Source organism: Periplaneta americana, chromosome 1 (assembly GCF_040183065.1).
Source record: "Periplaneta americana isolate PAMFEO1 chromosome 1, P.americana_PAMFEO1_priV1, whole genome shotgun sequence".
Classification (NCBI taxonomy): domain Eukaryota; kingdom Metazoa; phylum Arthropoda; class Insecta; order Blattodea; family Blattidae; genus Periplaneta; species Periplaneta americana.
The window spans coordinates 95,757,254-95,774,957 of NC_091117.1; the positions used below are offsets into that span (position 1 = coordinate 95,757,254).

The window sequence follows — 17,704 nt, forward strand, 5'->3', positions numbered from 1 at the left end:
ACATGCATCATTCACTGAGTAGTATATAATTTTTACATTATAGGAAAATCTACATCAACAGTAGCATGATTTAAGGAGATATTAAATAAAGATATTAAATTATTAGGTTGCACTATGGGTTTTCATATAATAATCAAGACCTTAAGCTCAAGTGGGAAAAAAGCAAGATCAAATCAAATTGTTCTGATTGACTGATATGAAATTGGTTCATAACGCGAGAAATACCTGACATGTCTTCAAAATATACAAAGCTAAAGGATGGCCAATGATACACACATACAAAGGGCTGATGAAAGCACCTGCGTATTGATGTACCCATAGCGAAAGGATAACATCTTATACTCATAACTGTCCATGCAGATGGAAGGCAAGGTTTTATACCAAATGCTCTCATGTACAGATCTCAGCTGAAAACAGGAAATATTCCTAAACAAATGAACCCCGAAAATTACACTGAATGGTTCCAAACGATGTTAATACCAAATTTACAAATAACTGATTAAATGGCGATCTTACTCATGTTCACTGTGTAAGCATGTGCGGCTTACAGCTGTTTCGGTGCTTCTTCACATCATCCTCAGAGCCTACTAGATCTCGGCGTCATCTCGAACTTCGCTGCCTGTTGTGTGGGTGCGTTTGATTGTTGAAAAGTGTTGAAATGTGGTGTCAAATAGTGTGTGTGTTCTGAAATTGATCTGTGTGTTGAGAATTTGATCAGGGTGTCTTTTAGTAGTGTGTCTGTATATTTCATATTGTTCTAGTGTGTCGAGTTTTTGGTTTTTGGGTTGTATGTGAAGGATTTCCATGTCTGTATTTATGTTATGGTATGTGTGGTTAGCATTTGTTATGTGTTCGGCATATGTAGATGTATTGTGTCCTCTGGTTATTGCTTTAATGTGTTCTTTGTATCGAGTTTGGAATGATCTGCCTGTCAGTCCAATGTAGAAACTGTCGCAACTATTGCATGTGAGTTTGTATACACCTGTGTGGTTGTATTTATTTGTTTGTGTGTTGAGATGTCTTTATAGTGTGTTTTCTGTTCTGTATGCTATGTTGTATTTCTGTTTTCTGAATGAGGCTGCGATCTTGTGTGTGTTTTTGTTTTCGTATGTTAGTATGATGTATTTCTTGTGTTGTTGTGTTTGTGTTGTGTTTTGTGTGTTTTTGTCTTTGTTGAGTTTTTGTTTTGTCTTCCTTATGATGTTGTCTATTATGTTTGGGTTGTAACAATTTTCTTGTGCTATGTATTTGATTGTGTTCACTTCTTCGTTGTAGTGTTGTTGGCTCATGGGTATGTTGAGTAATCTGTGTACCACTGTCCTGAATGCAGCATGTTTGTGTTGTGTGGGGTGATTAGATGTGTTGTGTAAGTGTGTGGTGGTGGTGGTTGGTTTTCTGTACATTTTGAAGGAGTGTTTGTTGTCTACTTTTGTTATGGTGATGTCTAGGAAATTTATGGAGTTATTGTTTTCGAGTTCCAGTGTGTATTGGAGTTTTGGGTGTATTTTGTTTATGTATTGGTGTAGTTTGTGTATTTGTCGTCTGTTTCCTTTGTACTGTATAGTATGAGTATGTCGTCTACGTATCTGTGCCAGTATATTATGTTGTCTGCAGATTTATTGTGTTCATTGTTGAGTATGTATGTTTATTCTATGGTGTGTAAAAATATCTCTGCTAGTATGCTAGATATGGGTGATCCCATTGGCAATCCTTCTGTTTGGGTGTAGTATTTGTTGTTCAACATGGACCAAATTTACCTTCTAATGCTGTCCTAGTTATTGACAACGCATCATATCTTAACACCAATGCAGAAAAACTTCCAACATTAAATTCCTAAAAAAATATATATATATATATATATATATATATGACAGCCTGATTAACAAGAATCGTATCTCATTCAATTACAACAGCACTAAAACAAAATTATATAATTTAGGCTAATTAATTAAAAAAAAAAAAAACATATTCGATTGACAGGATTGTTAGCAAAGAATAATCACACAAACTTAAGACTTTCAGTTCACTACACAGACTTGAATCTTTGGAGAGAGATCAAACACTGGGCTGGTAATAGGAAAGTAATATTTAAGATAAAAGATGTTTTTTTTTTATTTTAGTAGGTTATTTTACGACGCTTTATCAACAGCTTTGGTTATTTAGCGTCTGAATGAGATGAAAGTGATAATGCCAGTGAAATGAGTCCGGGGTCCAGCACCGAAAGTTACCCAGCATTTGCTCATATTGGGTTGAGGCAAAACCCCGGAATAAACCTCAACCAGATAACTTGCCCCGACCGGGAATCGAACCTGGGCCACCTGGTTTTGCGGCCAGACGCGCTAACCGTTACTCCACAGGTGTGGACTAAAAGATGTCGAAGACCTACATTTCAGTAAATCAGCAGAAAGAATGGGAAGATATATGCAATCACGTTGAAATAAATGAACAGCGTTATTATGAGAAAGAAGATATTGTGGAAGAAAGAATTGAAAGATTCATAATTGAAGACAATGGAATGAAAATCAGTGAAAAAGATACGGAACATGAGAGGCACACAACAGAAGACAAGTAAGGTGACAAATTCATACCAGATGTGGAAAAAATAGGGGATGATTAACTTTTTGTACAAATATATGTACTGTTAGGCCTACAGTGTGTAATATTGCATATGATTAAAACAGTGAACCAGAGTAGTGTTCATTATATTTAGTAGTACTTATATTGTTACTGGTGATATAATCATCCAGATTACATATGGCAGTGGTTCCCAAAGAGGAGTCACGACAATGATGAACATAAAAATAAAAGAAATTCAATAGTTATAAATTTAAAAAAAATAAGATATCTTCTCAAATCTGGACTTGATGCACACACTGATATAATTTCCAAATTCAAGGAGATTTGTCCTTTTGTTTTGATGGCAATCATAGACTAGAAACGTATTTTGCATAAATACGAGTTTGCAAATGCTATCAAAAATTTAGGAGCTTCTTTTGCAAGCTCGACATATTCATGCATTCTTTTGATCGAAAACTGATCTATGCTCCATGAAAAAAAGTATAGTTTCAAAATTCCATTAATAGGTACATATTTCAAAGTCTTCCCTCAATACATATATCATACCATCTGTGAATGTCGCAAATGTTTTCAGTTTCTTCTAGAAAATACTCAAAAAGTTGTTTAAAATTGTGCAAATTTTGCATATCTTCATAAACAAATTCATTGCTGTGATTAACTGTCCGTTGTACCTTATGGCATGTAGCATTTTCTTTGAGTTCTTTAATACACTGGAATGAATCAAATTTATTTAGTCAATTGATGTCGATTTCAACTCTGGCTGTTATTATGTTAACATCTTGGCCTTGTCAACTACTATTATAAGGTTTAATTAAGTGTTCGAAAAATATGTCAGCAACGAAGGCCAGTGTAAGAAGTGAAATAGAATTCCAAAATAGGTTTGCATATTCCGATTTCTCATTTTGCAGGTACCAGTACATTAGTTGAATAAAATTATCGTTATTTCCGTTTTTATTGGAATTTGTATTTTTTAGGATTGGGTTAAGTAACGGTACAGTAGTGGGGGGGAAGGAGTCACATAGAAATGTCTCGATCAAAAGTGGATTGCCCCTTCAGAAAAGTTTGGGAACCTCTGACGTAAGGAAAGTTAAGCAACTTGCATCTATGCTTCCATTATAAATTTTCATCCTTCTACAACAGTGATACTGGTACCTAGGGATGAATATGTTTTTCTTTGCATTGCTTATATTTTGAATAATCCACAACTATTATTCAATTGAATTTATATAACTGTCGTGAATAAAACACTGTTCTTTTGGCAGTCAAAAATACTGTAATGAGATCATTAAGCTTTTCTTTGAGAACGGAGCAAAAAGATTTTGCCTTTAACTTATTGCATGTCTTCCGATATATCAAATTTTTCTTTCCCTCTGAACTCTGGTATGTTTAATGTTTCATCTAGGGAAAAGCAAGTAGAACATATCTGTTTTCGGATTTTCAAACTCAATATTTAACAACAATGTCTGAAAATTATAACGAAAATATTACATTCTTCTCGTTTTCTGTCATCATTTTGTCTCAGCATCATCCAGTCTCCACATTTTGTGTGTTTAGGTCGGAGATTCGGTAGCTATATACAAAAACCAGTTTTGCCTCTGGCTTAGTGATTTTCTATTTACTTTAATCCGTTTAATACACAGTTGACTATACAATAAACAACTACAGACTGTTTTTTTTTCTCTTCATGCATTTACACTTAGTGAACATTAATCACTAGTCAAACAAGTGGCAATAGATCATCTGACTTTCTTTTATAATTTATATATTCTTCGTACTCCGTGAAAGCTCTAATAACTTTCCTGTTATATGAGATTGTAAAATAGATTACAGAGAAGCACTATACTTTCTTCTCCATACATTATATTTAGCTCCTCAGACAATTCTGATGGATTTAACACAGTTAAGTGACAGAGACGATCATTTTAGTTAGTACTACTGTTTTGCAAATCTTCATTCATTCCTCTGTGAGATGACTGAGTAATTAGTCTAATAATCTTAATTCTAAATTGGCAGCAAGACTCCTATACAACTGCTCTGCATTGATGCTTTGTATGTTATTGGATCTTGGTAGAGTCACAGATTTAAATTCACTTAACTTAGTCGTACTATTAGCTACCTTGGTGTAATGGCCTGGATTTTGCTGCAATGACTGAAATACTCTAATAGTTATTTTTATCAGTTTATCTGCTGCTGGCGTGTCATTTCTCTCTTTCGGAGATCACATGAAAGATCAGCTAATTCTGTCAGTGCACTGAGCAGGACTTCTAAATTTTCTACAAATTCTACATTTTCCAAATAAACCAGAATATTTAGTTCTTTCTTTCTGACCTCTTGTAACATCATTCCGAGTCTTTTCGAAATGAGAATATAAACTCTCAAAGTTTTTTCACATAGACTGCAGAGTTCTTTTAGTTAATGAAACCCACCGAATTGTGAACATTTTACCAATATGCAAAATACGTTAGCTACCCCAAACTTTTTCCACAGGTGTTTAGTTTTCTTTGGGGATTGACTGTATAAAGCATTTTTTCTAAAAATATGTTAATGCAGAAGGATACAGTACATCAGTTATTCATAGCTTTCAAAAAGGCATATGACTCGGTTAAGAGAGAGGTTTTATATAACACTCTTATTGAATTTGATATTCCCAAGAAATTAGTTCGATTAATTAAAATGTGTCTCAGTGAAACGTGCAGTAGAGTCAGTATCTGTCAGATGCTTTTCAAATTCACTGCAGGCTAAAGTAAGGAGATGCACTATCACCTTGACTCTTTAATCTTGCTCTAGAATATGCCATTAGAAAAGTCCAGGATAAAAGAGAGGGTTTGAAATTGAGCGGGTTACATCAGCTCTTTATTTATGTGGATGATGTGAATATATTAGGAGAAAATCCAAAATTATTAGGGAAAACAAGGAAATTTTACTTCAAGCAAGTAAAGCGATAGGTTTGGAAGTAAATCCCGAAAAGACAAAGTATATGATTACCGGTATGTCTCATGACCAGAATACTGCATGAAATGGAAATACACAAATTGGAAATTTATCCTTTGAAGAGGTGGAAAAATTAAAATATCTTGTAGCAACAGTACTGGTTGAGAAGCTTTTATCATCCAGTCTGCTTTCAAAAAAGCTGAAAGAATTTATAAAACAATTATATTACCAGTTCTTCTGTATTGTTGTGAAACTTGGACTCTCACTTTAAGAGAGGAGCAGAGGTTAAGGGTGTCTGAAAATAAGGTACTTAGGAAAATATTTGGGGCTAAGAGAGATGAAGCTACAAGAGAATGGAGAAAGTTACACAATGCAGAACTGCATGCATTTTATTCTTCACCTGACATTAATTAGGAATATTAAATACAGAAGTTTGAGATGGGCAGGGCATGTAACACGTATGAGGAATCCAGAAACGCATACAGTGTGTTAGTTGGAAGGCCGGAAGTAATAAGACCTTTGGGGAGGCCGTAGATAGGAGGATATTACAATGGATTTGAGGGAGATGGGATATGATGGTGGAGACTGGATTAATCTTCCCCAGGATAGGGACCGATGGTGGACTTATGTGAGGGCAGCAATGAAACTCCGGGTTCCTTAAAAGCCATAAGTAAGTACGGATGAATAAAAAAGATAGAACCATTTGTTAGATTTCTCCATACTCTTATAACGAATTTCATTCTGTAACTGTTTTTGTACAATTATGTACTCTTTGTAGGAACCATTTTCAGTGTCTTAATGATTTCAGTTTAGGAAAATGTAACAAGCTCCACAATACAAGTTTTCTATTCACAAAGACAATTTCAATTCCAATTCTCTTATTAGATCCCACATATGCAATATGCACGCTCTTTCCCTAAAGTCGAGCATCCAAATCATTTGAATTATCTACTAGATCTGTACAGAAGGATAGACTTGCCTCCTATTTTGGATTTTCGATTTGTTCAGTAAATTAATTTTTTCCTCGTGAAAATTCTACAATGATATGCCTTAGTTGAAAACCATCTTCTCAACACTTGCCACGGTTTAGCCATTGGACTTTACAATGATAACGTACTGGTATGTCAGTATAATGTGCAACAAGAGAAATTAAAAATTCTCTGAACTGTTGATGACTGAGAGCACTTGTCAAAATAATTAGGTAGGTAATTTGTGGTTTTTACAACGGTATAAAATTACACTTTTCAGTGGCAAAAACTTTTAATACATAGGGCTTCTTCTTGAATTAGATATTGGATTGGAATTGGTTTTATTAACCGACTTCAATTCTGGTTTTAAACATCCTACAAACCCATCTATAGTGATAAACTTTTACTACTTATGCTTTTGTTTTATCACAGGAAAAGCTTTTCATACAAGGGATCCAAATATTTTAATATCACTTGATGCACAAGCCATAGCAGATTGTAGCACAACCAATGCTGTACGAGCAAGAGTTATTATTTCACCATCTTACCAGTGTTGCGCTGAGAGAGTGGTAGCAAGCATAAGACATGCTATTGGCGCCAGCAGATAAGCTTGACATGACTGGTTAAGGTGGACCAGTTGGGCTTATCTATAAGGGAAAAGAAAAAGCTAGGCTATAAATCGTTTACATATAAACAGATTTTTACTTCTATGAAACATGACTCAATGGCGGAACAGAAACTAAGTTATATAAACTAAGTTGATTTTATTGGTAATTCTTCAGAAAAAGTGAACCAAGGAGGCCCAATTTTTTATTCAATTATTGTCTTCTGCGAAGGCTATAAAATAGGTAGGCACGTGAATTTACTTTCCACCTGTAAATACTTCCAACATAACAATCCAAAAATATTTATCTGTGTGTTCTTATGCATGGCTATAGCTGCGCCATATTGACTATAGAATGCCCTACCATTTCTTCCTTTCCTCGAAATTTCTTCTCTCCCTGAACGCCCCTTGACGCATCACGAACGTAAATATTGCCATTCAAATCCAACACACGATTGCATAATCTACTTTGCCAAGAGGTCCAGGTTGAATTACCGTATCTACTGGAGAATAAAAAAAATTTAGTTCACTTATGTTGATTTGTTTAGGCCTAAGTCCACACAATCCTAGAGGACACTGACTAGCTACGCTAATATTATTCTCATTGGACTTTACCAACAATAATATTCCTTCCTCTACCTATGCATAATTCAGTAGCCTATTTCTTTAAAATTGCGTTACCACATTAAAGTAAAATGCATTTATATACGTACTTGCCTTCTTGTCGAGACATAAATTACGTATCATATACAAAAGAAAATTTGAGTGGCGACGCCAATTTCACAGCGAAAATAGAGGTGGAAAGATGCTGCAAAAGTGGTGGCCAGTGGGAGTTGTGGGCAGGCAGATGAGATGAAATGGGTAAGCGGCAGGGAGGGACAGCGGTAGTTGAAGTGGAGTGCTGATGAAGGGCAGCCAGCTCAGAGGGACACTTGAGATGCATATAGATACAGAAATCACACCGACACATATTACAGTACTGGTGGGATGCAGAAATAACAACACTGTCACCTATTACAATAGACCACACTAAAGACTATATCGAAACTTAACCCATATATGGTATCTCATTTCCATGCATTTCCTTATTGAGCAACGAGACAAAGCGGGTTTTTGTAAGGTCGAATCAGTCACAGATTAGGTTAGTTTAGGCTTTTAGTATGCCTTGCATATTAGGGTAACCCTTAAAAATGAAGTTGGAAAACTTTATGTCTCATCCCTCCAGTTTGTACTAATCATGAAGAAAACACATTGTGTAAAATATTATTTCAACTTAAATCAGGGATAGCCCTTTGTGTTCAAAGTTTTGTAAAATAACGTCAATCTAAAGCCATATTGCTGTATCTAGCACAGGGACGTGCACATGGGGGGGTTACCGGGTTTGAACTTAACAAAAAATGACATATTTAGATTTGAGTATTTTTTTATCCTCCTCCAATATATTCGTCATGCCAGTTTCATTCTTCATCCTTGGTGAGTTCTATGTTCTGTATGTTCTGCTGAATGAATATATATATAAAATGACACAAGCATTTTTATTGTACAAAATTAAACAGAAGTTAAAATTTGTTAAACATTGAATGGCTTGAAAAAATTACGTTTCAAAAATGTTATAAAGATATTCATGAATATGTTCTATTAGAACACAAAACTTAAAATACCGTACCGATAATGTAAATTGTAAATAATTTTAATAATACCCCCCCCTTGACAAAATTCTGCGTACATTACTGATCTAGCATGTCCCCATCAAATGATGCAGCTTATCATTGGAGTTGCATTTGATAAGACAACTGGGTCTATTGAACCAGTATGCATCTCTTCAAAATATTTAAAAACAAGTGGCAATCTATTGATAACAATTTCAACCAGCAATTACAGATCAATCAATGGAAAACTTGGTAATTGAGTCTCGTGTTGATACCCTTTAATTTGTCAATTGGTCAGAAAATACCAAAGGAAACAAACAATCCTAACATGAGAATCTGTGAAGAAACTCAACTGAGGGTTGACTTGAAGGAATGTGTAGAATATGTTTCCTTGGAGGCATTACTCCTCATGGTATCCGAAGCTCCAGGTGCCATGCACAGTAATGTCAGATGGATGTCTAAGGTCATCTACGCCATCATAATATGGCTTTTTCATAGGAATTCGTGATCTGGGTACTTTTGCTGACCTTATATATATTAGGGAATGAGTGACAGCACCTTTCCCTGCTAAAATTACCCTAAACAACTTCAACCTGACGGCTAAACTCTTGACATATCCACATGCTATTTCTGCTGTAACAAGCACACAACTTGGCCTTCATCTGTGATATTTATGTGAGGAGTTGGTTGTGTTAGGTCTTTATGATTCCATAGTGGATTCTGAGATCAAGAAACTGATGTTTGGAGCAATGGAAGAAAACACACTGGACCATACTCCAAAACATCCCAGGGTAAAGTTATATTATGCATTCCTTGGATATCAAGGCCTACAACAGTTTTGCATTGAAAATTAGAAGACATTCTTCATTCTTGATTGCACTCTTTTCATACATAACTTACATTACTGATGAACTAGTAAGTTACTTAAATTATCGGTAAATAAATAACAACTCTATTGTGTTAATATTTAAATTGCAGTGCTATTTTACCTGATTGACTAGTTTCGATGAGAGAATGATGAAAATTACATCGACACTAGCCAATCGGGTAAAATAACACCACAATTTAAAGTTCATGAAGTTTTACTTGGCAGAGCATTTTAGAAAGAGAGGGAGATACTTGTACTCATCCCACAGTGCTGCTGTCCCAGGCATCAGACCACACTAGGAGGATGGAGATTTCAGCAGCAGACTCTTCTTCTTGGTCCTCATTTTCACTAATCAAATCCTCCAAGTTAATTGCGAACTGGTCAATGACTTGATCAACCAATTCATCTCTCTCCCAATAAAATATTTGCTCTTTCTCTACGTGTTCACATACAGCTTTACAATTTTCTGCACTAATATCTGACAATGCAATTACGAATAATGATCTTACACTATTTAATTTGAAGTCTACATTTCGTTTCGTCCTTTCTGAGTTCAGGTCTTTTTATTTTAATGAGTCCGTATAAAACTACCTTGGTTACTCTAAAATGGAATTCACTCTTAAGTGAGTTTGTATTTCAAGTTTTTTTTTTTCCATGATGATACTGAACCTTTATTTAATTCAGTTGAATGGTAACTATAATACTATTTTGTGAAATGTTTGGAAGAAGTTTATTCATAAACCAATCTTTAAAATCGCCAATGTCCATTTCCTTATGTTAGTCCTTTGTTGACTTCGATTGAAAACAAAGGAGGACATTCGCAATGAATCCAGACGAATATCCTATGTGGAGAATTATAAACCTTTTCCCCTTTCCTAGTGGTACTTTCAAGGGAAAATTGTCACCATATGATTTCTCACACATCCACGCTTTACCTTTTGTATGATTAACGTTGATCCATATCATGTTTTATCTAGATACACAATAGTTAGTAGACTTGCCCCTCTATCTCTCTCATTTCTTAAGAAATTAAATCATTAAGTCACAACATCAAGTCTTTCTATCAGAAAATTCTGTCCTTGGTCGTTTTCAGTTTATAAAAAATTCGTTTGCTTCAATATTTGCCCCATTGTCCATATACTATCAAGAATTGAGTTCTGCTGTACCAAAACTTTCTCCATTTCTGTAAAAGTGGTGGAGTATAAAAAATAAACTTTCCTCTTAAAAACACTCACAGTGAAGGAATCGATAGGAGTCTTTTTTTAGCGTCCTATTAGGCCATTTATTTCTTGGACTTCAGCTTTTGTTCCTGATTCGTCTGCTACCTTCTTCTCATTAAGCATTCTGTATACGGAATGACGGGACACACCGGTAGCAGCAACAGTTCTCTCCATGATCTCCGTAACACATATTGTAGATGTTCAGTTTTTATTGTTTCACATACATCAATAAAATATGGATATTTCTGCTGTCCACTAGATAGCAATGCTTTTCCCAATATCATACCTCCTTTAAAAATTTCAACCACGAAAGTAACATTACTATGTATGGCAGTGGCGTGTGGTGATAAATAATCCTTGTGGTGCACAAATATTTATTATGATTATCATATTATTATTATTACACCCTATTATTATTATCATTCATTCATTCATTTATTTTATTCCATAGATCTTACATGAGCAATGAAGCTTTAAGATGTGGAACATGTCAGCATTTTACAATATTACAATTACAATTTTTACAAATTTTTATAGTTTTACAATTTAGTTATTTTCTACAATTTTTACAATTTTGTACAATTTTTTTACATTTTGGCGAGATGTAGTATTATTATTATTATTATTATTATTATTATTATTATTATTATCATTATCATTATTTGTACTAACTACTCCATAACTATTAACATATGTTATATAGGTATAGATTTATATAATTTTGTTAGTCAAGAAATTGCAGTTAATTAGTTTCCTATGTAGGTCCAGTAACAGCAAAGTAAAATGTTGAATTTCTATTGCAACACACCGTAAATAATATTGTTTTAGCTATATTGCGTTTTATAACAAAGTTCACACGTTCACAAACATTTGATACGTCTGTCGTCTCATCAGCCTTAACTGCTAAAAAGTCAACAGCATTCTTTATTTCTTTGAAATCTCATCATGGCATACATTCAAAATGGCTTGAAGGACTTCGTTCTGTATAGTGTTTGATGTGTCCTTAAACACTTTTGCTCTTTCCAAATGTTCCTTAAGAGTGCGTCTAATTCAGAACTTTTAAATTGATGAGGCCAAGAAAAATAATTAATAATTTAATAATTTATTTATTTAATCTGACAGGATCAAGGCCATAAGGCCTTCTCTTCCATCCTACCAGACAGCACATATAAATACAAAAAAATACAAACACTGATGAAAATAATACAATATAGAGGGTCAACAGAGTCAAAAGGACACTCTAGAGCTCTCTTCGAGCTAATACAAGAAAATAGAAAGAAAACTGAGATAGCAATGATGATATTGATAACTGACAATAATAATAATAATAATAATAATAATAATAATAAATACATTGCATATTAATTTTCAATTTTACAACAGCATAGTTACAATATTTACTATATGTCATGGGTTAAGGTGAAGTTGCGCAACCTGACATGTGTTCAACAAGCAATTCCACGAACTAGAATATGATTTTTTAATTTAAATTTGAATTTTGATATTGTCCGACAGTCTCTGACATGGTTAGCGTTTAAAGATGAGTCTCCGTCATCGTGACCTCTTAAAGCCAACTCAAAAGCTCCACAAAATCGCACGCACATATCTGTTCTTGGTAACTTTATCATTGTGAAGTTCAACAATCCAATATTAAATCCAATTGTGTCTGTATGTTTGTTTGACCCAATACTGCTACTTTAACATTATTGTTGATGTGTGCAGCTGAAGAATCGTGTTTTTTAATTTTTTCATTCATGTGATTCAAATCAATCATACCTGCAGAACGATAATCAAAATTATTTAGTTACTACGCACAGTCCTAAATTCAAACAGAAAAATAAATAAAATTCATAAAAGTACTTGTTTTTGTCAATAAATTATCGCCGTCGAACAATTGGTAAGCAAAACAAAAGACAGCGTCTTTTATATTTTAGCCGCATATTGCTTTTTCGTAAGTCCGAATGTTCAATTTTCTTTTCTTTTCTCTATTACTATGCTTCGCCACTTGTAATTTTAATTCATGTGCAGGTGTACCCATCTTCTTTATTTTGATCTTTTCGTGTAAAGGTCTTACAGAAAATTACATATTTAAGAGATTTTGCACACTATTCATTGTAACATTTGTGATGTAACGATCTACTGTAACTACTACTGCAGACAGCTTGAGGACACATCTGAAAGTGCTCCTAACCCCTCTTATGCACATTGTATTGCCTCCCTACCATGCTCCAAAGCCTGCCAGTGAAACAGTACTACTGCGCATGCTCCAATGGAACAGTGTGCCGCAAGTGTCGAGCGGTAAACATGATTCCCAGGCGTCAACAAGACCAGTACACGTGCAGTGTTATTTTTACATAGTATTATAATAAAGAATTATGTCGCTCACATAGTCTACTGCAGCTCACTGATATAAATTTAAAAACATGTGTTATTTGAAGAGGTGGTGCACTGCTCCTGTGCTCCTTAAGAGAAATCGCCACTGCTCTCTCCATGATCTCCGTAACACATATTGTAGATGTTCAGTTTTTATTGTTTCACATACATCAATAAAATATGGATATTTCTGCTGTCCACTAGATAGCAATGCTTTTCCCAATATCATACCTCCTTTAAAAATTGCAACCACGAAAGTAACATTACTATGTATGGAACTAAGTATATGATATGTACTAATTGCTGCATTTCCAATGTGTCTGTTTGATAGATAAACGGAGACATACTAGTATAGTAGATATTCGAACTTTCAGGGGTGCAGACTGTAATTCTGACCATTATTTGGTGATTGGAGAATTAAGAGAAAGATTATCAGTAGCCAAACGAGTAGAGCAGCAAGTTAATATTACTAAATTCAATATTTTGAAATTAAAGGACGAGGAAGCTAAGCAAAATTATCAGGTCGAAATTTCGAATAGGTTTGCCACTTTAGAAAGTTCCGACGAAGTTGAGAAAGAATTAGATGTTAATAGCGTGTGGGAAAATATCAGAGATAGTATCAAAATTGCAGCTGAGCAGAGCATAGGTTATTATGAAACTAAGAAAAAGAAACCGTGGTTTGATGAAGATTGTTGCATGGTAGTAGAAAGAAGGAAACAGGCAAAATTGAAATTCTTACAGGATCCAGTTGAGAAGAGAGATAATTATTTCAATGAAAGACGGGAAGCAAGTCGTACACTTAGGAATAAAAAGAGAGGTTACTTGAAGGAAAAACTGAATGAGGTAGAAACAAATAGTAAGAATAAAAACATTCGAGATTTATATAAGGGTATAAAGGAATTTAAGAACGGATATCAGCCAAGGGTAAACGTGATCAAGGATGAGAATGGTGACTTGCTTGCAGACTCTCCATCAATCCTAAACAGATGGAAAAACTATTTTGCGCAACTACTAAATGTACATAGGCCAAATAGAAATGATCGGGACGAAATTGAAATACAAACTGCTGAGCCATTTATACCCGAACCCACACTTTCAGAAGTCGAAATTGCGATAGAAAATCTGAAAAAGTACAAGTCTCCAGGTATCGATCAAATTCCAGCAGAATTAATACAAGAGGGTGGAAGTGCATTATATAGCAAAATTTATAAACTTGTACTTGCTATTTGGGAAAAGGAAATTGTACCAGAACAATGGAAGGAGTCCATAATTGTGCCTATTTTTAAAAAGGGGGACAAAACCAACTGTGGTAACTTTCGAGGAATATCACTTTTGTTGACGTCGTACAAAATTTTGTCCAATATTCTTTTGAGAAGATTAACTCCGTATGTAGATGAAATTATTGGGGATCATCAGTGCGGTTTTCGGCGTAATAGATCGACTATTGATCAGATTTTTTGTATTCGACAGATAATGGAGAAAAAATGGGAGTATAAGGGTACAGTACATCAGTTATTCATAGATTTCAAAAAGGCATATGACTCGGTTAAGAGGGAAGTATTATATGATATTCTTATTGAATTTGGTATTCCCAAGAAACTAGTTCGATTAATTAAAATGTGTCTCAGTGAAACATACAGCAGAGTCCGTATAGGTCAGTTTCTATCTGATGCTTTTCCAATTCACTGCGGGCTAAAGCAGGGAGATGCACTATCACCTTTACTTTTTAACTTCGCGCTTGAATATGCTATTAGGAAAGTTCAGGATAACAGGCAGGGTTTGGAATTGAACGGGTTACATCAGCTTCTTGTCTATGCGGATGACGTGAATATGTTAGGAGAAAATACACAAACGATTAGGGAAAACACGGAAATTTTACTTGAAGCAAGTAGAGCGATCGGTTTGGAAGTAAATCCCGAAAAGACAAAGTATATGATTATGTCTCGTGACCAGAATATTGTACGAAATGGAAATATAAAAATTGGAGATTTATCCTTCGAAGAGGTGGAAAAATTCAAATATCTTGGAGCAACAGTAACAAATATAAATGACACTCGGGAGGAAATCAAACGCAGAATAAATATGGGAAATGCGTGTTATTATTCGGTTGAGAAGCTCTTATCATCCAGTCTGCTGTCCAAAAATCTGAAAGTTAGAATTTATAAAACAGTTATATTACCGGTTCTTCTGTATGGTTGTGAAACTTGGACTCTCACTCTGAGAGAGGAACATAGGTTCAGGGTGTTTGAGAATAAGGTGCTTAGGAAAATATTTGGGGCTAAGCGGGATGAAGTTACAGGAGAATGGAGAAAGTTACACAACACAGAACTACACGCATTGTATTCTTCACCTGACATAATTAGGAACATTAAATCCAGACGTTTGAGATGGGCAGGGCATGTAGCACGTATGGGCGAATCCAGAAATGCATATAGAGTGTTAGTTGGGAGACCGGAGGGAAAAAGACCTTTAGGGAGGCCGAGACGTAGATGGGAGGATAATATTAAAATGGATTTGAGGGAGGTGGGATATGATGATAGAGACTGGATTAATCTTGCACAGGATAGGGACCGCTGGCGGGCTTATGTGAGGGCGGCAATGAACCTTCGGGTTCCTTAAAAGCCATTTGTAAGTAAGTAAGTAAGTAAGCATTACAGCACAGTATTAACCAGTCTGCCACTGACTGACAGCTATCTGAGGATTACCGTAAGCTGTTTAAAGAACAAAACAATAAGATAACATATCCAACTATACCCCGACTGCGGCATCCTCTTCCTCTTTCAGTGGAACGGGTGGTGTGAGACAAGTGTTCTTTTCTCTTTCTAGAACACTGTGGTAACATAAACCTCACACACTTCAAATATTAACCCAGTGAAGTTGTTATTTAATTCAAATAACTTCATAGTTCATCAGTCGAAGACAATATTAAAGTTTCTTGGAATTTTGGAGTATTCCTCTTCAAAGATCCTTCTGAATGGAAAGAGGACGAAATATACAAGGCCTTAAAAACTGCGAACGGATTGGTAGGCCTAGTGATTAATGACACGACTGAGAGGTGTTGCTCTCATAAAAGATTCCAACAAGCACTTAACAGGGAGAAACAACTACAATTTCTCCTTCATGTCCTTAGTGACCACCGATGATTTCCTGATTCTACAAGGGAGACCATTTTGGCAAAAACTATGTAATGTGTGTTGACTGAGTATTTGAATTTGTTCGACAGAACTATCTTATTACTTCATTCAAGTTATTAACTAATGGTTATATTTTAATTAGTATTTATGTTTATGTGTTTAGCGGTTCACAATATTTCATACTTACATTCAAACATTCAGGCTATTAGGAAGCAAAGTGTATAAAATTTAAACAAAGAGGGCCAAACCCTAAATATTATGCTATTGCAATGATATTTCATACAGTGCGTTTTCTATATGAATGAAAACACCAGAGATGCTGAGACTATAAGAAATATACGTTTTATTTACCAATCCCTATTTAAGGACCACCCTTTTGCATACACTCACTAATGCTAACAAACTGCCTTGTCTTCAGAATACAGTAAAACAACATTTCATTGCACTGTGTGTATTTGGCAAGCTTAGCACGCCATACTCCTAACTGAATTATTCAAATCTATTACCTTGTTAGGCCCATTTCACACATACACAGCGACTGTCCAAAAGGTACCCTTTACACAGAACAGCGACACATCACATACAACGATCATATCCGGAGCTGGTTATCTTAGTGTATTGTTGCCAATATGAATTGCAGCTGCGTTATAGTAGCTAATGCTGATTTATACATTTTATTAACATTCATTGAATATTAATGCACATTGTTGGTACATAATTTAAAGAACTGGACAACATCATGGTGAGATCATGGCAACCGCTTACCATATAAACAGCACTGATGTATGGGGGATGTTTGTTTATTAATAGCAATTGCTTGGATATTGAATTTTGGTAGATGGAATTATACCTATTATTTGGAATTATTAAAAGGTAGATTTGAAAATTATTCCTTTTCTTGTATTTTTAGCAGCAATAACTAAAAGAGCTCAAATTCCGTTTTCGTATAATTTTTATCCTTTAACCGTGAAATGGTGCCATTTAGGCCCAAATGGTTGCCGTGTAGGTCACACTTCAAAACATGGTCATTTGGATAATTCTCCCTGAATAATTGTAATTATGGTTTATTTAACGATGCTCGCAACTGCAGAGGTTATATCAGCATCACCGGTGTACCGGAATTTTGTCCCCTAGGCGTTCTTTCACATGCCAGTAAATCTACTAACATAAGCCTGGGCCGGGATTGAACCCGCAACCTCGAGCACAGAAGGCCAGTGCTATACCGACTACACTATCCAGTGCTTTTGCTTCGGTCAAGTCTCATTTTACAAACCTATGGATCAACAATTGGCTCTCTTCTGACAAAGGAAAAATTTTACAATCTGTACAAAAGAAACCAAATGACCTGGAAATGTACAAAAACTTGCCCAGACATGTTCA

At 35.0% G+C, this 17,704-nt stretch overlaps 1 protein-coding gene across 6 annotated transcripts in view; it reads right to left on the bottom strand.

The window, feature by feature from the left end:
- The window catches only part of LOC138698410 (uncharacterized), a 375,207-nt gene that overhangs the window by 353,467 nt on the left and 4,036 nt on the right, over positions 1 to 17,704 (bottom strand). For 5 of the 6 annotated variants that reach the window (XM_069824341.1, XM_069824331.1, XM_069824323.1 and 2 more), the window contains one exon: positions 7,025 to 7,123. The exons of the other annotated variant lie outside the window; for it this stretch is intronic. Coding sequence is in view for 1 of the 5 variants with exons in the window: in XM_069824386.1 (XP_069680487.1) it covers positions 7,025 to 7,093 (69 nt within the window). In the remaining 4 variants the exon portion in view is untranslated. The remainder of the gene's footprint in view (positions 1 to 7,024; positions 7,124 to 17,704) is intronic. 6 annotated transcript variants of the gene reach the window in all.